Source organism: Eschrichtius robustus, chromosome 7 (genome assembly GCF_028021215.1).
Source record: "Eschrichtius robustus isolate mEscRob2 chromosome 7, mEscRob2.pri, whole genome shotgun sequence".
In the NCBI taxonomy this organism is placed as follows: Eukaryota; Metazoa; Chordata; class Mammalia; order Artiodactyla; family Eschrichtiidae; genus Eschrichtius; species Eschrichtius robustus.
Window position 1 is genome coordinate 111,158,438 of NC_090830.1, and position 26,259 is coordinate 111,184,696.

Genomic DNA, 26,259 nt, shown 5'->3' on the forward strand with positions numbered 1-26,259 from the left:
TAGATCAAAGAATTTTGAATTGTGGTTAGATTATGGCCAGATTACAGCCACTGAGGTGCTGCAAGTTTAGAAGGTCCCTAGAGCAGAGAAGCAATGGGGAAATGATAGAAAATCCACAGGGCTCTGCTTTAGCAGTTACCCACAACCTCAAAACTACTAATGCATCTGCATCTGTGGATGGCTGCTTAACAAATGTTGAAAAGATACTTAGTAATGAAGAGAATAGCAAGGACTTAAACTCACGTTAAAAGGAAGGGGAAGGAACTTGTTAATGTTGATGTTAGAGAAGTCGTGGCAAAAGGTAGTAAAGACAGGCAAAAGGACACAATTTGGCCAACCAGCCCAGATGGGAGTGAGTATCAGCAGAGGTTACTTTGAGTGAAACATTACTGTGAGAGCTCAGGATGACTGATGGAAAAAGAGAAAGAGAGAGAGAGATCTGATTGCTCTCTCAAATTCTTACTGTTGGTAAATCAACTTGGGAGAAGAATGAAATAGCATTAGAAGCTTGTAGGAAAAAGCATAGGCCAAAAAATGAGTTAAAGACTCACTTCAAGGTTGATGACAAGAGTGCGGAGGTCGTCTAAGAATATAAAATCATAGTCATGGCATTAAAGACTTCCGTGAGTAAAAGTAGTTAGCTTGTTTCCTAGAGGACAGAGGGCCCCTAGATAAAGATTCAGAATCCTTGTGGGCATATTCCATTCCCCCCAGATATTTTAGCCTTGGAATGCGGAAGGTGGGCATAAACAGGGCAGCTGTAATCACCAGGAAAACACCGATACCAAGAAAAAACTGCAGGGAAGGAATGAGATCCACGGTTTTAACACTCAGTGCAATCAGAGACTCAGCGCCTCAAGGCAGTGACCAGTGAGAGCTTTGGGAACTACCGAAACCAGAAGGTGCTCCATCCAGACACAACAGAAGAGAATGTCCACCTATCTGTTACTGTTGCAGTTGGAGCAGCCATTTTCCAGAAGATTGAGGCAAAAATTTGGGTCTCCCAGGCCCTCAAATTATACCTAGGTATCAGATGCTTGTAGGCACCTCCCTGTTCTCCCACCGACCAGTGCTTCTCAAAGCAGACTCTCAGGATCATCTGCAATACAACCGTCTTGGGAACGTGTACATGCAGATTCCGACCCACTCTCCCATCACCACTGCCCAACAAGAGTCTCTGGAGCTGGGGGCCTTCATGTTTAATAAACCCCAGAAGATTCTCATGCACTCTACAAATAATACATCTGGATTGTTTTTCACATGACTGTAATGAAGTCCATTCTCCAAATCTCTGGCACTCCAGATTATGTATACACATATGTACGTTACATTCTTATTTTTACATAATTGTAGATTTGCAGAAGGTTGAGAAGAAACATACAGGGAAGTCCTATGCACCCTTTCCCCAGCCTCCCCGTGTAAACATCTTACAACTGTAGTACAATATCCATAAAGCTCATTCAGACTTCACCAGTTTTACATACTCCAAGTCTGCACTTCACTGTCCTAGACTAATGGAACACCTCTAAAAGAATGCCAAAGCAAGACAGATGGTAGGAGACAGGAGGCAGAGAAAGAATCCAGCCCTGTCCAGGCCAGGCACTATGGCCACCTGACAGTTAAAGGGGATTGGTGGAGTGTGGTTGTTGCTTACACCCTCCTCCACTGGGGAGATGCTGACACCAAAGTAACCCTCTTCAGGCATCTGGGGACAGGGGCAGGGCTAGAGCTTCAGTCAGAGTCTTACTGAGAAATTATCCTGCTTATCTGGCCAGACCCTAGTCTCCACGTGTTTGCTTTTGAGCCATTGGAAACTGTCAGCTTCCAAGGTAATAAAGAGTCTTCCGTAAAATCAGAAAGTTCACTGGTGCTTATTCTTCAGAGTCATTATAGGAGTGGAAGAGGTCCAGGGTGGGTGAATCAATAATGTCCAGGGTGTCAAGACTAAGCACACTGCTCTTGGGTGGGCAAAGGCACTTTTTGCATGAGGTCCCTGAAAGCCGATCCCAAGAAAGGTATGAACAGAACACTACAGAGTCTCTAGTTAATACTTTTTAAAATTGCTCATTTCCTTGCAAGGATGGCACCCTTTGAAAGGGCCACCTTTTGAAGGGGCTCCAGGCTGGGTCCACCACTTGGATTCAGCATATATAGGCAGATCAGGAAAACTGGTAAGGCTCAGGCCCCAGAAGTTTATCTAAATGAGTGACTATGGAGTCTTCCCAGGAGAGGATTCTCTCTAAAGGAAGGGAATTGAGAAGATCCAGCTATAAAGCTTGTCACTGGAATTTGTTAGCAAGCCCCTCAGTTTCAGTTCAGTGAAGGAGGTTGGAGGGTGACTAGGAGTCTCTTTCCCAGGGGTTGTTATAAGCAAAAATAAAAGAACTATTTTGCTAAAACCCTGTAAGAACTTGTACACAAATGGCAGTTTTGATACCCAAGTGGAAAAGTTAAACTAAAAGGGGTTAAAAGACATTTGCCCCTACATTAAAAAAAAATAGACTTTTTAAAGGAGAAGTTTTAGGTTTATAGAAAACTAGAACAGAAAGTACAGAGTTCCCATATATCTCCTCCACTTCTCCCCTGCACAGATTCCCCCCATTATTAACATCTTGCATTAGTGTGGTACATTTGTTTTTCCCTACTTTTTTATGCATTGAACCCAATGTAAGCAGCAATAGTACCCCCAAAATGTGCCCAGGGGATGTGGTGGTAGATAAAGCAGAGCCTGGCAGATATGGGTGCCTGGTAGGCATGAAGCAGAAGGAAGAGCTGGAGCAATGGAATAATAGAAAAGCAGCAGAGACAATGTGATAGTTAACTGAGCTTTTTATGACTGTGTGCAAAACATCCCTGAGACCTCCAGGAAATACGTATCAAGAACTTTTTGGGATCAGGAGTCCTGGCTTAGTATGTGAGAATAAGAGCAAGAGAAATATGGGTTACAGATAAGCACAGCAGTAAGGGAGTACATGCTCCAGAACCAGACTGACTAGGTTCCAACCCTGTCTTTACCATTTAACTAGCTGTGTGACGCTGGTTAACCACTCTATGTTTCAGTTTCTGTGTCTGTAAAATGGAAGACATACTAGTTTCTACCTTGTATAATTGTTGTAATAATTATGTGAGCTTAAAACATGTAAAGCAATAAAAATAGTATCTTGTGTTCACAGAATAAACACTCAGTAAGTAGTCCAGTACCTACCTCATGGGGTTGTTATAAAAATTGAAAATGATGTTATAGGTAAAGCACTCAGAGAGTTACTTACATACTCGATAAACATTAACTATTATTTGTGTGATAGAAATTAAATTTTATATGTTATCAGTATATACACTGGAAAACTAACCAAAGGAGAGGAAACAATTATAAAATTTTTATTTGGCAGTGTAAAAGCAAAACTAACTACAGTTATTTATGTAAATTGCTTACTACTTATGCCTAATTACTATGAAGCACAATAACAATTATATATAGCATTAAGTGTGTCAGATTGACTTTGCTAAAAGTTTTGATTATAACATCAACCTCTGTATACATCTGCTCAGTGTTCATTGTCTGTTGCTCTTGTGGAATAATCTTCTGCTAATGTAGTACGCTCATCTACTCACAATGCTAGAGAATTAGTGGGAACACAGGCTTGCCACAAACTTCCTTCTCATAGTCCCCCAAATCCTTTTTCAGTCCCTTTAATCCTAGAATTTTCTGTTGATTCTGATGACCCTCCGATTATTTTTTCAAAACCCTTTAATTTGCTTTTATAGAGTACTTGCTATGTTCAAGGAACTATATTAGGAGCTGGAAGGGATACAATGATAATTAAGGCAGGCTCCACTTATAGTTGATTATAAGGGAATAAAGGAAAACCTTTACATGAGGCAGAAAAAAGATGCTGTGGGTCTTCAAAAATTCTGGCTGTGGCTTTGGAGCTAGTTACTAATTTAAGAATAAGTAAGATGTTTAAATAACATATTTATTGAGATATAATTCATATATTATAAAATTTACCCTCTTAAAGTGTACAAATCAATGGGTTTTAGTATATTCACAAATTTGTGCAACCCTCACCACAATCAATTTTAGAACATTTTCATCACCCTAAAAAGAAACCCCTTATCCATTAGCAGTCACGTCCCATTCTTCCATCCCTCAGTCCCTGGCAACTGCTAATCTACTTGCAGTTTCTATGGAATTGCTTGTTCTGGACACTTTGTATAAATGGAATCATATAATTTATGGCATTTTGTGTCTGGCTTCTTTCACTTAGAATGATATTTTCAAGGTTCATCCATGTTGTAGCATTTGTCAGTACTTCATTACTTTTTACAGCTGAATAATATTCCATTGTATGAATAGACCACAATTTATTCATCCATTCATCACTTGATAGACATTTGGGTTGTTTTTACTTTTTGGCTATCATGAATAATGCTGCTATGAACACTCATGTACAAGTTTTTGTTGGACACATGTTTTTAATTCTCTTGAGTAAATACCTAGGAGTGGAATTGCTGGGTCATATGGTAACTCCTTGTTTAACCGTTTGAGGAATTGCCAGACTATTCTCCAAGTAGCTGCACCATTTTTTAATCCCACCAGCAATGTATGAAGGTTCTGATTTCTCCACATCCTTGACAACACTTGTTATAGTCTTTTTAATTTTAGTTTAGTGGGTGAGAATTCTTGTTGTGTTTTTTATTTGTATTTCCATGATGACTAACAATGTTGAGCATCTTATCATGTACTTAGTGGCCATTTGTATATCTTCTTTGGAGAAATGTCTATCCAGATCCTTTGTCTGTTTTCAAATTGGGTTATTTGCCTTTTTACTCTTTAGTTGTAAGTGCTCTTTATATGTTCTGGATACAAGTGTCTAACCAGATATATGACTTGTAAACATTTTCTCCCGTTCTGTGGGTTGACATTTTACTTTCTTGACTGTGTCTTTTGAAGCATAAAAGTTTTTAATTTTGATTCAGTCCAATTTATCTGTTTTCTTTGGTTATGTGTGCTTTTGGTATATCTAAAAAACCATTGCCTGACTCCAGGTCATGAAAAATTACACCTGTATTTTCTTCTAAGAGTTTTATAGTTTTAGCTCTTACATTTAGGTCTATGATCCATTTTTAGTTAATTTTTATATGGTGTGAGGTAGAGATCCAATCTCATTCTTTTGTATGTGGATATCCAGTTGTCTCAGCACTATTGGTTGAATACTAAGAATAGGTAAGATTTAACAGAACAGCATGAGCAAAGGTATAGAGGCATGAATGCATGGACTTCCACGAATAGCAACTGGTTCAGCTTGACTAGAGGATTGGACAAGTAGGAATATTTAATGGGAAATGAGGTTGGAAAGGTATGTAGGGTCAGATTATGGAGGGCCTTGAGTGCCCAGAGTTGGAGAACTACAAAAGATTCTTGAGTAGGATGACATCGGAATCAGGCTTTCAGAAGACTGATCTAGCTGCAGACTCTACACTGAATTGAATGGGATAAAAAATGTTATGTAGAGAAGTCTATTAGTGGAGCTTCTACAGTGGTCTAGGTCAGAGGCCACAACTAAGGCTGTGACAATGAGAGTCACCGAGGTAGCAAGAAAGAAAAGAGGGAACTGGTATGTAAAAAATATTATAAAGGTAAAATACGCACAGGTCGTAATAACTGATTGTATGCTGAGAATGGATTGAGAGACACTGGGGGAAAAAAAAACTAGTAAAGTCAGGAGAAGTGGCTAATTTGGCAGGGAAGATGAGTTAACTTTTAAACATACTCTCCTCCATTGTTTACTGGCCATTTTTATTTCTTTTGGGATTTGTTGTTTGTGTCCTTTATTTTTTTTTAAAGTTCTGTGTTTGTTTTGTTCTTATTAATATGTAAGAGCTCTTCATGTGTCATATATTGTAAGAATTTCCCCCAGTTTGTCATTTGTCCTATACAAGTATTATCTCATCTGATTCTCTCAACAACCCCCTGAGATTGCCACACCATCCCCACATTAGTTATGGTTGAGGTAACTGAGCACAGACTAGTCTCTTCCCAGTGTCAAATAGCTAGTAGTGGCAGAACTGGGACACCGACTCGCTGGCTCTAGAACTTCCTCTCTCAGGTTTTCTGCCTCATAATAAGGCAAATTTAGTAATAGTTTCCTAGAAAAGCATCTGTAGTTTTAAAAATTTTTAAAGAAAATAGAAGGATATATTGAAATCTTTTTTTTTTTTAATAAATTTATTTATTTATTTTTGGCTGCATTGGGTCTTCATTGCTGCATGCGGGCTTTCTCTAGTTGCGGCGAGCGGGAGCTACTCTTCGTTACAGTGCACGGGCTTCTCATTGCGGTGGCTTCTCTTGCTGTGGAGTATGGGCTCTAGGCATGCAGGCTTCAGTAGTTGTGGCTTGCAGGGTCTAGAGCACAGGCTCAGTAGCTGTGGCGCACGGGCTTAGCTGCTCTGTGGCATGTGGGATCTTCCCAGACCAGGGCTCGAACCTGTGTCCCCTGCACCGGCAGGCAGATTCTTAACCACTGCACCACCAGGGAAGTCCCTTGAAACCTTTTATAGTATTTTCTTTACATGAATCAACTTAATTGTATGTATTTGTGTTTCTCTTTTTCTTGGTGACTCTAGCTAGAGATTTGCTGTTTCATTATCTTTCAAAGACAGCTCTATAAAACTACTGTTTTTCTGTCTTCTAATTCTTTAACTTTTGCTTTTATCTTTTTGATTACATTACCTATTTTTCTTAGGTTCACTTTGCTGATTTCAAAAGAACACATAGTAAATTTTTTTTTAATTCTTAAAGGGAGAGTTTTTCTCTCAATATAACAGTGATTTTCAACCAGCATGAGAGTGGGGATGGAGGCTAATTATAATCTCCAGGAAGACTTTTTCACAGATAATCTACTATTTTCTTGTCTCTTGCACCAACTGACCACCCCACCCCAACCTTTGAGGATTATACTGTTATTGAGAGTGCTTTCTAATAGCTGTGTGCTTCCCTTGTAAGAAAAAACTCAAGTTTTAACCATCTCCCATAAGAGTTCGTATGACATTCTCATTGTTAATATTTTGGAATAGGCATTGGAGTTATTTGAAAAGTGTGTGTTTTAATATTAAATAGTTAAAATTAAAAAAAAATAAACATACTGTCCTCACAATTTGATACATTCCCAGGAGAGAAGTCTAGCATTCATTTGGAAATGCAGCTCTGGATCTCAAGATGGAAGTCAGGGTTGGAGGTAAAGATTTGGGAGATATTGCATAATCATGGTGGTAAGACCTTGGGCATGAATGAAGGATTCTCTCCTTTCCCCCATCTCTCTAGATTGCTGTTCCTTCTGAGTTTCCTCAGATGATACTTCTTCCTGCTCCCACCCCTAAATGTGAGTTCCTTTGTTCTTTCATTCAACAAATACTTATTAAATGCTTACTATCCTCAGGCACTGTTCAAGGCACTGATAATACTTGGTGAACAAAACAGACCAAAAAAAAAAAAACTGCCTAATGAAGCTTACAGTCTAGTGGAAGGAGAATATACAAATAAAGATGTAAAACCTAGTGTTCAGATGATGAAAAGTGCTGTGGAGAAAAATGGAGCAGAGAAGGGTGGGGGAAGTTTCAATTTTTAAATAGATGATCCAGGAAAACCTCAGGGAGAATGACACATTTGATTAAAAGGCCAGTGCAGGTGAAGCAACAAGCTGTGTGGCTATCTGAGTAAAAAGCATTCCAGGCAGAAAAGACAGCAAGTGCAATGGCCCAGAGGCTGGAGAGTGCCCGGTGTGTTGGAGGAACAACAAGGGGACCAGTGTGGCTGGAGCAGAGTAAGTGAGGGGAGAGTAGTAGGAGATTAGGCCAGAGGCCTAACTGGGTGTCAGATTGTATAGGCTTTTATAAACCACAATAAGAATTTGGCTATCATTCTATGTGAGATAAAAAACCACTAGAGGATTTTGAGCAGAGAGTGGCAAAATTTGATTTATATTTTAAATGGATCAGTTTTTAAAGGGGTCAATCATTTTGAGCATAGATTATGGGAGAAAAAGGGTGGAAGCAAGGGGATCAGTTTGCAGGCCTTAATGATAATCTAGGCATGAGATAATGACAGCTTGGACCAGGGTGACAGCAGTGAAGGTATTGGGAACCGGTTAGAGTCTGGATATAATTTGAGCTGGAGCTGGCCGGAGTTGATGACAGACTGAATACAGGATGTGAGAGAAAGAAAGGTCAAAGACGACTCCAAGATTTTTGTCCGGCCAATGGAAGAAAGAACTGTCCATTCCTTAGATAGGGAAGACAATGGGAGGAGCAGGTTTTAAATGGTGGCAGCGAAGATAAAGAGTTCAGTTTTGGACGTGTTAAGTTTGACCTGCCTATTAAAGGTTGAAGTGGAGATGTCAAGAATATAGTTGGGGGAATTCCCTGGTGGTCCAGTGGTTAGGACTCCATGCTTCCACTGCAGGGGGCCCTGGTTCAGTCCCTGCTCAGGGAACTGAGATCCTGCAAGCTGTGTGGTGCAGCATGGCCAAAAAAAAAAAAAAAAAAAAAAAAAATTAGGACTCAAACCCTAGTTCTTTAAAAAAAAAGAATATAGTTGGATATGCAAGTCTGGAGTTTAACAAAAGGTCTGAGAAGAGTTGGGAGGGTCCAGAAAGACACAAACCCTTTGACTGACACCCAACCTGGGTAGTGTCATCAGCAATTGTACGTATAGGGAATGGGAAGCTTGCACATTCGTCTAGTAGTATGCTGCTTGGACCACGTTCTGTAGAGCTGTCTCCATCTTCCTGTTTGTTAGCATCTTTCCTTTAATCATATTACTGTCCCTAGGTGGCACCCATACAAACACTTAAATTCTTTCCTCTTTTGCTCTCCTCACATTACACACTCACTATGCTTTCTGTAATCCATATTCTATTTTACTCCTCAAAAGGACACCTTGACATCATCTCATTAATCAAGAACAAGAACAAGCACCCTCCTCCTTTGGTGCTCAGCGCAAGGACATACTGGAGTCTTTTCTTCATACTGGATACAAGTAACCCCTGCCATGTGGTTCAAATATATCTGCAAATACCTCGGGGGTTAACAACCCAAGTCAACTTATGGGAATATTGTCCAAATAAGGCCTACAGTTGTGTCATATGGCAAGTCCTCAATTACATCTCATTGATTAATCAACTAGGCTATACCAGCATATCATACAAATCTTTACATACTGTAGGATCTTCGTGGAAAGAAGAATCTTCTAGCATCTCTGCTCATCACTCTCTGTGACTTCAACTCAGTGTCCTCTCAAAGGAAGTCTCTTGACCCAGGCTCACCGCTAAGCTTTCTCCTTTGGCTGCCACCCAGTTTTCATTTTGTTGCTTTGTTTTCTTTCCTGATACTGTCTGTCTGTCTTGTGGAATGGGAACTAGCCTCTGTCTGGCCTGGTAATGTACAAAAGTCTTCAAAAGTTATCCCTCACATAAAGATTGCCCTTCTGAGACACAGCAAGCTCAGGCTTCTTTATCTGAGGCACAGGAACTGGCTGACTTGTCTGACACTAGTCTTTAAGGATCAGAAATTTATCTCCAAACCCATAATGGCTTTGGCAATTATGAGTTCATTCACATCATTTTGAATTTATTTTTATGCTTTGCTGGTACTACTGCCCCCAGGAGAGTACTGCTTCTTTTTATTTACTGCTTCTTTAATTTTGCTTGCCAAGCATTAAAAAGTAGGCCTTGGTTTTGCTAGACTCTGTAGTCTTTTATGATTTTCTAAAATTCTGCTACATTTCTTTCTGAACCTTTTCCATCTTCTCTCATATGGCAGCATCTCAGTTTATTGATACTGTTTGTCAAAAACTACCCGTATTTTAGGTGTTGTGTGTGTTCTGTATGATGCCAGTCAAGCTATTTTGGCCTCTGATGAGAAACTGAACTTTCTTAGCCTTTTTCATTTCCAACCCACTTTCTATGATGGCCTGCATCTTACTGGCCTTTGGAAATGCAGGTTACACCAACTTTCATGGAATAATACATGACGATTCCCATGTTACTTTCTCCCATTATAATGGAAAAAGAAAGATAATAGGTAATATGTTTGGATTAATTTTCAAATGCCTATACTGAAGTCCATTTGCCAAATCTCTGGCACTCTAGATTATGTATGTATATTTTTAATTTTTGTATAATTATAGATTTGCAGAAGGTTGCAAAGAAACATGCAGGGAAGTCCCAGACACCCTTTCCCCAGCCTCCCCCAGTGTTAACATCTTACAGCTATAGTACAATATCCATGAAGCTTATTCAGACTTCAACCAGTTTTACATACATTTCTTTGTGTGTGTGTATGTATATATGTATGTATGTGTATAGCTCGATGCAATTTTGCCACATGTATAGCTTTGCAAAACCATACCACAATCAAGATACTTTACCATAACCGCAAGACTGTCTGGTGTTATCACTTTATAGTGGTATCCATCCCCTATCCCTAACCCCTGGTAACCATTAATCTAGTCTTTAGCTCCATAATTATATATTTAACCATTGCTACATAAATGAAATCATGCAGTATGTATCCTTTTGAGATTGGCTTTGATCACTCAGTATAATTTCCTTGAGGTTCATCCAGGTTTTTGTGTGTATCAACAGTTCATACCTTTTTGTTGCTGAGTAGCACTCCATGGTATGGATGTACCACAATTTTTTTAAACAGTCACCCTTTGAAGGACATCTGGGTAGTTTCCAATTTTTGGTTATTCTGAATAAAGTTGCTATGAGCATCTGAATCCAAGTTCCTGAGTAAAAATAAGTCTTCATTTCTCTGGGATAAATGCCCAACAGTGGAACTGCTAAGTAGTGTGGCAAGTCCATTTTTAGTTTTGAAAGGAACAGCCAAACTATTTTCCAGAGTCAGATTATTTATTTTTGGAATTTAACTATGACTCAATCCCTAGAAAGTTATTCCACTGTTTACCTCTTTCTGATTAGAGAACTATCCTTCTCAGAGTCCTGTGGAGTCAGATGGACCTGGATTCAGATCTTGCTTCAATCACTAATTAACTGGGTGAGCTTGAACAATATATTTAACTTTTTTGAGTCTCAGATTCCCTATTTGAAAACTAGGGATAACAATGCCCAAGATAGTAAGGATTTAACAACATCAACATGTAAAATACTGAGAGTAGAGTGTTTGGTAGACAGTAGCAAGTTAATGCTAGCTCTCTTCCCACTCCACGGCAAAATAACGATCAAACATTACTCCCAACATTTTTGGTATTTGAAATTTTAAAAATCCAAGCAAAGCATAATACTAGCTCCTTTTGTACATGTTCTTTTTTTTTTTTAACTAAATTAAGTAGATTCCTTATGCAAAATTTTTCCTTGGAAAAACCATTTTCCCTTTCTTCCTCTCAATTATAGACTTGCTTTATTGTGCTTCACAGATCTTGTATTTTTTACAAATTGAAGGTTTATGACAATCCTGGATTGAGCAAATCTATTTGTCCCATTTTTCCAACTGCAGTTGCTCACTTAGTGTTTCTGTGTCACATTTTGGTAATTCTTGCAATATTTCAAACTTTTTCATTACTTTTATATTTGTCATGGTGATCTTTGATGTGGGAATTCCCTAGCAGTCCAGTGATTAGGACTCATCGCTTTCAATGCCATGGGCCTGGGTTCAATCCCTGGTTGGGGACCTAAGATCTTGCAAGCTGCGCAGCGTGGCCAAAAAAAAAAAAAAAAAATTGATGTTACTATTGTAATTATTTGGGGGCACCACAAACAATGCCCATATAAGATGGCAAACTTAATAAATGTGTGGGTTCTGACTGCTCCACCTACCAGCCATTCCCATCTCTCTCCCTCTCCTTGGGCCTCTCTATTCTCTGAGACACAACAATATTGGAATTAGGCCAATTAATAACCCCACCATGATCTCTAAGTGTTCAAATGAAAACAAGAGTCACCTACGTTCAATCAAAAGCAAGAAATTATTAAGCTTAGTGAGGAAAGCATGTCGAAAACCAAGATAGGCCGGAAGCTAGGCTTCTTCCCCAAACAGTTAGCTGCATTGTGAATGCAAAGGAAAAGTTCTTGGAGGAAATTTAAAGTGCTACTCCAGCGAACACAAGAATGATAAGTGAAACAGCCTTATTGCTGATACGGAGAAAGTTTTAGTGGTCTGGATAGAAGATCAAACCAACCACAACGTTCCCTTAAGCCAAAGCCTAACCCAGAGCAAGGCCCTAACTCTCTTTAATTCTATGAAGCCTGAGAGAGGTGAGAAAGCTGCAGAAGGAAAGTTTGAAGCTAGCAGAGGTTGGTTCATGAGGCTTAAGGAAAGAAGCCATCTCCATAACATAAAAATGCAAGGGGAAACAGCAAATGCTGATATGAAAGCTGCAGCAAGTTATCCAGATTCCAGATCTAGCCAAGATAATTAATGAAGGAGGCGAAACTAAACAACAGATTTTCAATGTAGATGAAACAGCCTTCTACTGGAAGAAGATGACATCTAGGACTTTCATACCTAGAGAGGAGAAGTCAATGCCTGGCTTCAAAGCTTCAAAGGACAGGCTGACTCTCTTTTAGGGACAAAGTCAGCTAGTGACTTTAGATTGGAGCAAATGTTCATTTACCATTTTGAAAATCCTAGGGCCCTTAAGAATTATGCTAAATCTCCTCTGCCTGTGCTCTATAAATGGAATAACAAAGCCCGGATGACAGCACATCTGTTTACAACATGGTTTACTGAATATTTTAAGCCCACTGTTGAGACCTACTGCTCAGAAAAAAAAAAGATTCCTTTCAAAATATGACTGCTCATTGACAATGCACCTGGTTACCTGAGAGCTCCGATGGAGATGTACAGTGAGATTAATGTTGTTTTCATGTCTGCTAACACATCCATTCTGCAGCCCATAAATCAAGGAGTAATTTTCACTTTCAAGTCTTATTTAAGAAATACATCTTATAAGGCTATAGTTGCCATAGATAGATTCCTCTGATGGATCTGTGCAAAGTTAATTGAGAACCTTCGGAAAAGGACTCACCATTCTAGATAATTAAGAACATTCATGATTCATGGGAAGAGGTCAAAATATCAACATTAACAGTGGTTTGGAAGAAGTTGATTCCAATCTTCATGGATGACTTTGTAGAGTTCAAGACTTCAGTGGAGGAAGTAACTGCAGATGTGGTGGAAAGAGCAAGAGAACTAGCATTAGAAGTGGAGCCTGAAGATGTGACTGAATTGCTGCAATCTCATGATAAAACTTGAACGGATGAGAAGTTGCTTCTTATGGATGAGCAAAGAAAGTGGTTTCTTGAGATGAAATCTACCCATAGTAAAGAGGCTGTAAATATTGTTGATATGACAACAAAGGACTTAAGACTATTACATAAATTAGTTGATAAAGCAATGGCACTGTTTGAGAGGATCGGCTCCAGTTTTGAAGGAAGTTCTACTGTGGGCAAAATGCTATCAAACAGCATTGCATACTACAGAGGAATCATTCATGAAAGGAAGAGCCAATCAATTCGGCAAAATTTACTCTTAGTTTAAGAAATCGCCACAGCCACCCCAACCTTCAGCAACCACCTCCCTGATCAGTCAGCAGCATAACATCGATGCAAAACCCTCTGCCAGCAAAAAGATTACGACTCGCTGAAGGCTCAGGTGATGGTTAGCACTTTTAATAATAAAGTATTTTTTAATTAAGGCACTCACATTGTATTTTTTTAGACATGATGCTATTGCATACTTAACAGACTACAGTATAGTGTAAACATAACTTTTATATGCACTGGGAAACCAAAAAATTCGCGTGACTGGCTTTATTGTGATATTCACTTTACTGCAGTGGTCTGAAACCAAACCAGTAATATCTCTGAGGTGTGCCTGCACATTTGCTGAAGTAATTCTCACAACTCTTGGCAGCAGAAATGAATTGGTGTATCTCTATTATGTTCTGTGGTTTTTCTCTCTTCCAGGTCAGTGAACAATTTCCTGATGACTGGTCCAAAGGTAAGAAAAAAAATTCCTTTGATTTATTTGGATTTCACTCAGCTTCTTGACTGAAGACTACACATGTCAATATCTTTTATTATATCTTTTATTATGCTGTATATATTATAGGCAGAAAAACTGTGGCATAGAAAGGGTTAGGGACACACCCGAAACCCCACAGCAAACTAGTGTCAGAGCCAGGACAAGAACTCAGGAATATTGACTCTGAATTTATGGCCAGAATTTCCAGAGCCAGAAAAGTTTTCTTTCACAGTGTCAGGCTACAGTCACCCATCCTTCTCAGTGCAGGGTGGGAGGCTGTCTTCCATCTTTAAAGTGCTGGCATTGTACTACATGATCTCTAAGGACATTTTCAGCTTACAAAATGTTCTCTTCTAAGCTAGTAGTAGGATGAAAACAGCTGAAAAATCATGAATTACGTAATTGAGGCTCATTTTGGAGTGACAGAATAGTATAATGAATAGAGGCAGTGAGGTCTAGAGTCTAATGAAACTGATTTTCATTCCTACTTCAAACATTTGCTAGTGGTGGGACTTTGGGCCAACTGTTTTACATCACCTCTCTGAGCCTTAGGTTGCTACCTAAGTTTATTTGTGATGTTATTTGTGATGTTAAAAGCATATTTAAAGTGCTTACTCTGTCATTATTTTGGAGGGACGGGAGTGCACAGGAAAAGAGGTGCTTGGCCACTTTAGGGCAAATGCCTCCCAAGTTCAGTTGCTGTGAGTCTGAAGTTTGACCCCTGTGTCCCTGCAGGCTTACTTGATCTACTCCAGCAGCGTGGCAGCTGGTGCCCAGAGTGGTATTGAAGAATGCAAATACCAGTTTGCCTGGGACCGCTGGAACTGCCCTGAGAGAGCCCTGCAGCTGTCCAGCCATGGTGGCCTTCGCAGTGGTAAGGAAAGCCTCGGCCACAGCTCCCTGGACCCCCTGGCCACAGGTTAGAGCCCCACTCTCCAGGGATGGCCCCCTGCCTCCTCTACACCCTTGTTCCTCAGCTGGTCTCTGCTCTCAGGTCATCTCCCTCTCCAGGATCTTCTCTGTTCCTTCTCCAGCTCCTCTTTCCTACCTATAGAGCTTTTTTCTTTCTTCCCCAACACCCTCACTGCTCAACAAATGGACCTTGCCTCACCCCCAATCCTATACCACCCTCAGTCTCCCGGCTGGCTAAAGGGTTCCTCAAAATATAAATAAGGTAGCTAGGGGTCGTAAATCTTCATGCCTCTTAGCGCCTTCCTTCAGCAGGCTTAGCAGAGAGGTACAGGGCAAGTGGGAACTGACTTGGAGCCCGGATTCCCATGGAGAAGATAAAAAGCGGCCATGGAAGGAAATGAAAGAGCTGCCAATCAGTGGTTCTTTTCAAGACTAGCTAGCACCTGCCTCTCAGACTTCAATGTTCCAGGAGGAAGTGGGGATGGTTTCTTTACAACCTGACCTTCAGATTCTCCCCCATTTCTTTCTTGGGCTCTTTCCCACCTAAATCTCACCCATATCAACAATAATCTAGCCACTCAGTCATAAAATGTGTGACCCGAAAAGATGGGAAGGAAGAAGAGCAGGGCTGAGACCAGGGCTGGAGCAGACCCTGGAAGAGAGTAAGGTACATTATAAAGGTGGGGAAATAGAATGGAGCAGGGAGAGGAGGGTATAATGATGGTATTAAAGGTATGTCTTTGGGCTGTAACTCCTCCCTCTAACTCACTCAATTTTTGGTTCCTGTCAGCTAATCGGGAGACAGCATTTGTACATGCCATCAGTTCTGCCGGGGTTATGTACACTCTGACTAGAAACTGCAGCCTTGGGGATTTTGACAACTGTGGCTGTGATGACTCCCGCAATGGGCAACTGGGTGAGTAGTGATCTTGGGGGTGGGTAGGACAGCCCAATAAAGTTCACGTAAGTAATGAAAAGCTTGGTGGGTACTTGGTGGGGTGAAGAAGAGTTGTATTCTTCTAAATCTGAGGAAAATCAGGGCGAACCAGTTTGAGCCCAAACCCTACAGTGACAAACCAGGCTAAATGTAGGTGGGGACCCTTCTCTGACTGGGTGGTTTCCTTAATTTAAACACAATAACGATAAAGGAAGAACCCTCCCTGCAGAATCACTCCTATTACTGTCTCAAACATAGGGGGAACGCCCTTCCATGCTGCCTATCCCTGTCTCCTTTCCACTGTTTACCTCCACTATCCTTTCCAACCCTCTGCCCTGCAGCTCAACTGCCAACTGCTGTTCCATATTATCTCAATTGCCCTTCTCTCTCCCCCTCAATGCTGTGCTTTCCTCACCTTTTTTGCACCATCATGTCCCTTCCAGAGGTCAGTCGCTAGCGGAGGTCTGCACACTCTGACCAAAGGCCAGAAACATAGTAACGGGTTGAGCAGGCACCTGCCTCACTTGGCAGCTACTTAAGTCCTGGAGTCCTGGGCACGGGATTGGCTGAAGCTGGAAGTAGGAGCACAAAGGTGGCAAAAACAAATCTAGGGTGAAACTAATTTGGAGACAGGGCACTCGCCCCACCTGAACCCTTCCCCACCTCAGATCCCCCAAACCCACTTAGAACCAGCAGCCCAGGAGGCTCCGGGCCGTCCTTTCTTCCCACTGCATTTTTTCTAGGGGGCCAAGGCTGGCTGTGGGGAGGCTGCAGCGACAACGTGGGCTTCGGAGAGGCAATATCCAAGCAGTTTGTCGATGCCCTGGAGACAGGACAGGATGCTCGGGCAGCCATGAACCTGCACAACAACGAGGCTGGCCGCAAGGTGAGTCCTGCAGCCCCTGGGGTCAGGCAGCTGGCTCCATCCACTGCCAGCCCTAGGTGCGGACGGCTCTTCAATTCATTCATCAGATTGGGGAAATGCGGCATCGAGGCGGCTGGCCACGTAGACTAGCTAGAATCCTCGCAACCCGCCAGAAGGTGACACTCCCCAGGCGCTTAATCCCTGGCCCGCTCACTCCTAGCTCTCTTCCCAGGCGGTGAAGGGCACCATGAAACGCACGTGTAAGTGCCACGGCGTGTCTGGCAGCTGCACCACGCAGACCTGCTGGCTGCAGCTGCCTGAGTTCCGAGAGGTGGGCGCGCACCTGAAAGAGAAGTACCACGCAGCTCTCAAGGTGGACCTGCTGCAGGGTGCTGGCAACAGCGCGGCGGGCCGCGGCGCCATCGCAGACACCTTTCGCTCCATCTCCACGAGGGAGCTGGTGCACCTGGAGGACTCCCCAGACTACTGCCTGGAGAACAAAACGCTAGGACTGCTGGGCACCGAAGGCAGAGAGTGCCTGCGGCGCGGCCGGGCCCTGGGCCGCTGGGAGCGCCGTAGCTGCCGTCGGCTCTGCGGGGACTGTGGGCTGGCGGTGGAGGAGCGCCGCGCCGAGACCGTATCCAGCTGCAACTGCAAGTTCCACTGGTGCTGCGCGGTCCGCTGCGAGCAGTGCCGCCGCCGGGTCACCAAGTACTTCTGCAGTCGCGCGGACCGGCCGCGGGGGGGCGCGGCGCACAAACCCGGGACAAAACCCTAAGTGTCCCCTTCCCCACTCTCCTTTCCCAATTTGTCCTTGGCTTCTTTTAGAGACCCCAGTAGTAGAGGAATCTAGGGAATAGGGACCCCACACTACCAAGGCCAGGGATCCCGAGAGGGAGAGAGACGCTGCAATCTCTCCTGTGCTTGCCACTTTCCAACCTGTTTCCACAATTCCTCTGCTCTCTCCTCGCGCTGTCTGCATCATCTGCTCACCACACTTAGGTCTGAGAACCCTCTGTTCTGAGATTCTGAGCTATTGATCTTCCTTGGAGTAGGAAGAGAATAGGCGTTCCTCCTCCCGGTCCCAGCTGCCCTAACGCCTGGCCTAGCCCGTGGAGAGCTTAGGAACTGGAAGAACCCTTCCGAGAGATGTGCAGGGCCCAGGGAAAACATGGCTTTTTTCTTTTACCCGTCTTCCCCGCTCCCCCCATCCCCTCCCCCTCATTTTTCTGCTGCCAGCTCTCTGCCATAGCCACACCTTCCTTCTGCAGAGGCCCTCCTGTGCTTCTGATTCCCTAACTGCTGGCATAGACTCCCAGGAATCTCTGCTTTCTCTCCCCCGTTTCCTTCCTTCCTTCCCTGAAGGGATACTGAGGAAACTGACCCAGGAAAAAGCATGTCTTTGGAGGTTGGTTCCTAGAGGTAGGGGTTGAAGATGGAGGAAATGGGAACCCTAGAATGCTGACTTGCTGAAAACCAAGGGTGCCACTCATCCTTGTGATACCATGTCTCTAATGGACTTTGCCAGTGGGGCAATGACCTTCCTAGACAATCACCCAAGGTGCTCCAGACACATACCCACAACATCTAAGAATGATGTAAGGGCAGACTGCCAGTCATTTCCTACTCTTTAACCTCCTCCCTGCTCCTAACCTATAGCCTCCTAGCAACCAACTTTATTTCTTCTCTTTCCCCAAAGGATCTTATTCCCCTGAGCCAAGACTGAGATAAATAAAGCTAATTTCCCATTCAGACCCTGGTTTGCACCTCTGAAGACAGGTCATGAGGAAGGAGAAGCTGGGACCCTTCCTTTTCACTAACCTGGTTCTCAAACAGGCAGGATTCAGGCATTGGATACTTTCCTTCAATACATAAACTTCCCGCAATGAAACTGTTAATAATAGGAAGTTCAGCACCTTGAACCTTAATTTATTGCAGTCACTGTGACATGTGCCTTTTTTTCAGGTATTGAACTTATTCTTGGGGATATGGGGAAGAGCGTGTGTAAGATATAACCTCTAGGTCCTCTCCTCCCTCCCACCTTGCCAGGATACTATCCTCCTGTGAGCCTCACTTCCCTGATGGCCTAAGTAGTTATCCTGGCCTGACAGAGGTTAATCTGCCAAGGATTAGTAAATCATCCCCATAAATCTTCCACCAATACATTCACTCAGTAGCTAAGACCTTGCTGCTGGTTGTGCTTGAGTCTTCTGGTTCTCTTCTCAGAAAGCAGCAGTACAGCAGGGACTTGGTGAAATAGGGCTCTGGGGAGGGAAGAACTAATCCCTGACAGACCCTCTGCAGCCCAAGGAGCTTGCCGGTCATCTCCCTTCCCCTAGGCTGGTCCTGGGTCATAGGCACCAAGTAGCCCCGCAGCCCTTCCGGAGCAGAACTGGTCAAATGCTAGACAACTTCATCCCATCTCTTGTAGAGGAGGAGAAAGCACAGAGGAGTGGCTCCAAGTGGGTAAAATGGGTGGAGGCTCTAAAGGCTGACCAGTGACAGTGGAAAGGCTCTCATATTCCAAATTGACACAATGCCCAGGTCAGACCTCAAATCCCTGGCCTCATCCCTACACATCTTCTGGTCCCACTAACACTTACTGAGGAGAGAGGTTCCCCTTACCTCCTTACAGGGGACATGCTTCCTTTCAGGGTCTCCTAGTGCTTCATTTCCAGTTCCATCAGCAAAAGGCCTTTTGCTCCTTCCCTCAGCTTTGATCTGGGCCTCTTGAATCTCCCAACTTGCCCTTTGTCCCTAATCAAGCAGCAGCATGTACTAACTTGGCTGTCTCACTTGGCAGAATTACTTGATAGTGTACAGTAAGAAAATCTGGCAAGGCAGCTAGAAAATATAAAAGTACAATGTTATAAAGGAAAGCTACATTCTCCAGGAGGTCTCTCAGCATACAAGTAGGAGAACTATTGTGCTCCACATTTGATAACTCCAGGTCAGTACTTGAAACATGTCATGCTGCCAGAAAGTTCTTTCATACGTTATTGTTTTGTATTCCCAAATGGATATGATTGATACCACATTCATTTGCATCTATAAAGAAAACAATACTGAGCTACCTTAGATCTGGATTGCTTTTTTCCCCCCTCTTGCGTTATCTATTCATTCATTTATTCATTCAATGAACACCAGAGTGGAAATACAGTGGTGAACAACACACTGACCTCCTGCATTCATGGAGTGTAGGTTCTCTCTTATAATCAATCACCAGTGCTGTGTCCCCCTTTATAAATGTGGACAACCAGACCGGTTGCATGGGAAGACACCTTCGAGGTCAGCTAGTGAAACCTTCTGTTTTACAGATTTAAACTGATGCTGAGAAAGACGTCTGGCTTGCTCCACCAACTAGTAAGGTACCGTGGGGTTAGTCCTGGAACCCAGGCCCCTTCCCTCCTCTTGTGTGCTCTTTAGGAGTCCATCTGTCTCAGCCAGGGGACAGAAGCAGAGGGAGGTCCTGAGACGTGACAAGGACGCTGGGTGGAGGGGACAAAACACTGTCTCCTTCCTGTCCCTAGCCTGTGAGCCTACACACAGGCAGGGCTTTCTTTTCTTGAAAAGAATCGCAGCCTCAACTGGCCTTAGCAGCAGGTTAGGGCAAAGACAGAGACAGGGTCGTGCTCAGCTCTGGCGTTGCTGGTGGTGGTGGGAGGGAAGGGCAGGCCAGGGCACTCGCCTATTGTGGGTCTGGATTGGATGCTTCCACTCATTCATTTCCTTTTAATTAACCCGCATTCCTGGAGGAGAAATATTTATGTTGGCTCCCATAGAGGCAATCCGCAGACTGGAAAGAAGGGGGAAGAAAGCCTGCCTTAGCAAAACAATATCTCTAAAGAGCTCAAGAAGAGAAAATAAGAGAACAAAATGCCATTAAAATAGCCTTCTACCCCCACCGGAGTCAATGAAAACTTCATTTCACATGCTAATCCCCCACTCCGCCCCCTTCTCTTCTCATAACACCTTTCCCGAAAAGTGTTTGGGAAAAGTCTTCGCAGTCAGTACACAGCTCCCCGCAGCTCAGACTTCTCCTTGTGTTAGTTCAGGGCCCCAAGTGAGGCTCTCGCTCCAGCAGCGGCTTTTTTCTCCCCACCTTTAATTTAAACAAAGACTTCGGAGTTCATCAACCTCCCACTGAAATTCACAGCTGCTGAACAAACTAATCCCCTCTCCCGGCCTTTCTTCCCTTCAATGGGCTCTTGGCTTCAAAGACACTTTGGGAAAGGACTTTGCTGGGGCTCACACTGCTTCATCAATAGAAGTTAGTGCAAGTATTATCTGAAGAGCAAGTGGCTTTACAAACAAATACTGCCTAACAATCCCTTCCTCCCAAACACACACATCTAGCCTGCAGACATGATGCGATCTACAACAGGATTAGAGATCGTACCCCTGGCTTCACACCCAGCCCCTTTTGTGTAGCTGAGCTCAGCCCTGAAGTGGTGTGGGGAAAACCCTGGAGCTGAATGTCAGGCACGGATAGAGACACACACACACACACACACACACACACAGCAGAGTGACCATAAACGCTGCAAGGAGAGCCTAATTCAGTGCCACCTCCTTTCTTCAACTCTCCTGACTTCCTATCTGTCCCCAAGCCTCTCCCCTGCCTTATTAGGGTATAGGGAACAAGAACAAAGAGGACTGGGAAGACAGATAAGAGCAAACTAGGACCTAGAGGAGATAATAATTGGGAGATGACAGAGGAAACCAAACTAAAGCAGCTTTATTGTACATAAAGTACATCAGTGCTTCAAATGCAGAGTCCAACCATGAAAGCGCAGCCAGAGAAGACAGCCCTGAGATGTGTGGGGCTGGGGGAAGAGGGCCTCCAAGCCTTGAAGAACAGTGCTAGAAGACTCTTTCATTAATATGGCTCCTATTCCAGAACCTGGCTTCTAATCACAGAATGAGTGGTCGAGGCCTTGGGCCAGGGATCAGGCAGGCTGAGTCCGGGGCCACTCCCCACAGGTAGTGGTCCCTCTGCTCCTATCCCATAGCCTAAGACAGCTCTCAGCAAGAGGCATCCCATCCACCCTCCACTTCACCTGGCTCACCCTTAACAATGCTGGCAGTTGAGAGGTCCCTTCTTAAAAGGGTCTGAGTTCCTTCTCTTCGTTGTGCTCAGCACCCATCCCTCATGTGTATGACTTGTTCAAAGGGTGAACAGCAGTCAACTCTACCCCAGCCTCTGCGGCTCAGAGAAGTATGAACCTGGAAATATGAAGTCAGAGGCAAGGAAAAGGTAAAGTCAGGCTCATAACCCACAGAAGGGGAAAGACAAAAGACCCACAAGATGGGTACAGTCGAGGTAGACTTGGAAGTAACAATCCTGCTCACCCTCTCAGAAGCCACTTAGAATATCCCTGGGGGAGGAGACACACTGCGCCAGGCCCTGGTGGAGTACAGTTTTAGGGAAAGTGAAGAAGAACAGGCTGAGAGAGCCCTGAGCAGATCCCAGAGAGCCACGCATAAAGGGGTGGAGAGCAGGCACTCTGCTGGTTTGGAGCCAAGCCTACAGCATCATATACCTGGCAGCAAGGGAAGAGGGCTAGGAAAAACAAACGGAATCTGTTCCGAAATTCCCCTTTCCTGCAGGAAGGAGTTAAGTAACAGTAGAAGTGGCCTCCTGGCAAGAGCAGCTGCCTGGTCTAGATGTGTAGCTTATGAGCGATGGTGAGGACGGACTTCAGGACAGGCATGAAGCTGGAGACCTCGCTGAAGCTGCTGCAGCTCACCACCTGAGCATGCACGGCGAGGCCCCGCTCAAAGCTTCCTGCGTCCACGCATCGGGCAACCTCGTGGAGCCCAGCCAGAACAGGAGGCGAGAGCTGTGGAAGGATTAGCCCGCGGTTAGTAAGCCCAACCCCGCCCCTACCCTGGAGGCATGGAGGGGAGAAGAGAGGACTTAAGTTCTAGAGCCCAGTCCAGGCAAGATGTCTATATTCTGTAAGGAACCCAGGGTCGGTGAGTCCTATAGGAAGGGACACTGGGCACCCTTTGGCCATGGGTGAAGGTGGAAGAGCAGGAGGCAGAGGAGCACCACTGACTGTACTTACTGTCCCTTCGCAGAGCTTCTCATATAGACACTCTAGACGTTGGGCTGCTTCATCCAGCTTCCGTTTTGTCTTCTGCAGGGAGGGAAATGGATTCTGATTCCAGCTACCATGCCTAACACTACACAGAACCATAAAGAATCACGGTACCTTAGAGCTAGAATGGCTTAATGCTCTTTCATTTCACGGAGGACAAAAAGGAGACCTGAAGAGGCTAAGTGACTCACTCAAGCTGACGCAGCCAGGAATGAATGGCAGGTCTCCTCACTCCTGGTCTCACCCTCCTTGCAGTCCTCCCTGCTGCCTTTCCAAGAGCTAAGTCTCAGTACTGTTTGGTCTTGCTACCAAGGAGATAACCTCCAGACCAGACAAGTCCTCCCCAACTCCACATGGACATCAAATAAGTATAAGATACAGGAAGCATGTCCAGGGACAGTAAGAAGAGTCACACAAGGAACTGGTCTACAGCTAAGGGATCCTGGGACCAGCTAGGGTAGGAGGGGAGCATCATGGGGAAGGTTCAGACTCACTACGTCAGTGGCAGACAGGGAGCAGCGCTGCAGAAGCGCCTCAAGGCTGATCTTCAAGGACTGATGTTCAGGGGGCAGCTCCTTCCTGTCCATCTTCTCAGGTGGCCGCTGCAGTTGCTGAGGAGGGAGCAGGGACACAGGAGAGAGAGGCAAGCTGTCCTGCTCACGGCTCCCCTCAGGACTAGGCCTCAGTGACTTGGGGGTCACACTGCTCCCACTAGAGCAGAGCAGAGCTGAGGAGGGGCATCCTCCCTTGTCTGCAGTAGGGACAATTGGTATCTGCCCCCCACCCCATCTCCTTCAGCCCAGAGTCTGCCTCCAACTTGAGGAATGAAGCCATCTACCGTGCTCCCTGCTTTTCTATACCCAAGAAAAGAAGGTTTCCAAGAGGAGGGAAACACATCATTCCTGTCACCTACAGGCTAAGTTCTCCTGGGGCTCCAGGGGGAGAATGACTCACACTGGGGACAGCAGGCTGTGAGGAAAGGACCCCTCGTGGCTCAGGGGTGAGGCACATAACTGGAGCAGTAATTGGTGCTGGGGGCATAAATGTCTCTGGCAACTAAAGAGAGAGAAAAGAAAGGCACGTGAGTCTAAGCTGAAAGACTCCTTCGGCCCTGCTTTGAGGGAGTGGCAGAAATTATGAATGAACGAGGGCACAGAATAGTTTGTGGGGAACCTGTAAGTGAGAAGATGGTGAATGTGTATAAGAAGGAAAGAGGAGGGAGCTGAGGGGAGAAGAGTGAGTGGGGAAAGCAGAATGGGAAGGACCAGGCTGCTTTCTGTACGGAACTAGAGTGTGGGTCGTCGGTGAATGTATAAAGGGTTGAGTTGCGGGAGATGTGTTGACCTCTTTCCTCTGGAGGTTTCCCCTGGGCACTGGAGCATTTTCCAAAGAATCTTGAGGTCCTGAATAGTATAAATATAGAGGTATTTTAGGGGCATGATCAAAAACACTGGAATTTTTGGTCTGAAGACCAGGAAAATTATTTTAGTTGGAGTCTGCCACACCTCCCTCCACAGATCAGCCACACTCTGAGTTGACATTCTCCAACCCCAGTTCATTGGCTTGAGGAAAGAGACTCCCAACGTGGTAGTGGGGAGGGGAGGAGAGGGAGGCCATGGGAGAAGAGTGACCTGGTTGAGGAGTCAAGATGCCAGTGGTCGGGAAGGCATCGGCGCATGGAGCACCTGGCCCTCCTGGAGGGTGTGCTGCAGAGAAGGTGACAGGAGGGGCTGGCGGCTGGGAGCTCATAGGGTTGAAGCCTGGTGCTCTCACAGGAAGCAGAGGGAGCCGTCGAGGAGTCTCAGGCAGGGAGGCAGAACCAGCCTGCATAATGTCTGGGGGTGCCGTGGGTGGACCAGGAAGAGGCCATGTTCCAGGGAATCCCACGGGGTTAGGAGCTTGCACCCTTTGCCCTCCTGATAGCTGCGGCTGAGATAAAGCTGAAATGGGATAGAAACAGGTCATTTGCCACCAAATTTCAATTTGGGAGAGACTCAGAGCACATCAGGGAGGAATAAGGCAGCAATAAAAAAAAACTATAATAATAATAAATAACTAATACATGTGTATGGAGATCTACCATTTACAAAGTACTTTTAACTATATTCTTTATTTGACCCTCAGAACAATCCTGTGGGGTTGAAATGACCAATAACAACCACTCTCAATTTTCAAAAGAAACAAAGTGGCTAGGTATATTGCCCACAGGTACAAAGCCAGTAACTGACAGTACTGAGAATTCAGACTTCAAACTCTAAGCTCCTCTCACTAGATAGACATACTGCCTCCCAAATCCATTCTGGCCATGCCGGATGTTTTCCTGTGTGCTCCGCCTAGACAGGTCTCCACTCAGTCACTCACCAGGCCTTAGCCCAGGGACCACAGGCAAAGACTGGGCTTCCTGGAACCCAGATGGCCTGTAGTCACTTGTATTCTGCATTCTGGAGCCCTGATAAGGACTAGGACGGGAAGGTGTCAAGGGCATCACAAGTGATGACGGAGGTGTAAAAATCCTTGGCCTTGGAGATGGAGCTGGAACCTGATGGAAGAGAAAAAAGGGTCAGCACTTGGAAAGGAAAAGAAAGGTAAGTAACCGAAAACAGAAAAACAACAAAGAAAATGAAACAAAATACTAATTCTTAAGAAAAACCAACAAAACTGATAAACCTTTATAAAGACTGACAAAGACAAAGAGAGAAGTCACAATTCATCAAGATCAAGGATGAAGCAGGGAACATTACAACAGACCCTGCAGCCATTAAAGAGATAACAAGGAATACTACAAATAACTTTACATTCATAAACTTGACAACTTAGAAAAAACGGACCAATTCCTCAAGAACCACTAACTACCAAAACACAGCCAAAATTAAATAGAAAACCTGAATATTTCTTGGAATATTAAATTAAATTAATTAAATTTGTAATTAAAGGAACTAAATTTGTAATTAAAAAGCTCCCCCCCCCAAAAAAAATCTCTAGGCCTAGGTAGTTTCACTGGAGAATTTCACCAAACATTCAGAGAATTAACACAAAGTTTACATAATCTCTTTCAGAATATAGAAGAAGGAACATTTCCTAACTCACTTCATGAGGTCAGTACTACCCTGATACCAACACTACAAAATAAAACTACAGACCAAAATTTCTCATAAACTTAGACACAAAAACACTCAGCAAAATTTTAGCAAATCAAATCCAACAATGTATATAAAAATAATATACCACAACCAAATGAGATTTACTCCAGGTCATGCAATGTATATCATGATATATTTAAAAATCAATCAACGTAATCCACCATATCAACAGGTTAAAGAAGGAAAATCATTTGATCATATAAAATGATGCAGAAAAAAACATCTGACAAAGTTCAACACTGATTCATGATTCAG

General features: G+C 44.0%; 2 protein-coding genes across 12 annotated transcripts in view; one reads left to right on the forward strand and one right to left on the reverse strand.

The window, feature by feature from the left end:
* WNT8B (Wnt family member 8B) overlaps positions 1-17,538 on the forward strand; it is a 45,820-nt gene extending 28,282 nt beyond the window's left edge. The window contains exons 2-6 of the mRNA XM_068547905.1: positions 13,989-14,022; positions 14,782-14,920; positions 15,749-15,874; positions 16,639-16,781; positions 16,993-17,538. Coding sequence (XP_068404006.1) covers positions 13,989-14,022; positions 14,782-14,920; positions 15,749-15,874; positions 16,639-16,781; positions 16,993-17,538 — 988 coding nt within the window. The remainder of the gene's footprint in view (positions 1-13,988; positions 14,023-14,781; positions 14,921-15,748; positions 15,875-16,638; positions 16,782-16,992) is intronic.
* Positions 16,379-26,259, reverse strand: part of SEC31B (SEC31 homolog B, COPII coat complex component) — a 37,102-nt gene continuing 27,221 nt past the window's right edge. For 7 of the 11 annotated variants that reach the window (XM_068548371.1, XM_068548372.1, XM_068548374.1 and 4 more), the window contains 7 exons: positions 25,226-25,403; positions 24,496-24,804; positions 24,209-24,267; positions 23,819-23,920; positions 23,359-23,475; positions 22,832-22,903; positions 21,479-22,603 (listed from right to left, as the gene is read on the reverse strand). In XM_068548371.1, the coding sequence (XP_068404472.1) occupies positions 22,424-22,603; positions 22,832-22,903; positions 23,359-23,475; positions 23,819-23,920; positions 24,209-24,267; positions 24,496-24,804; positions 25,226-25,403 (1,017 nt within the window). In that variant the 3' untranslated portion in view covers positions 21,479-22,423. The other 4 variants (XR_011074521.1, XR_011074522.1, XR_011074523.1 and 1 more) reach the window with 4 other exon arrangements.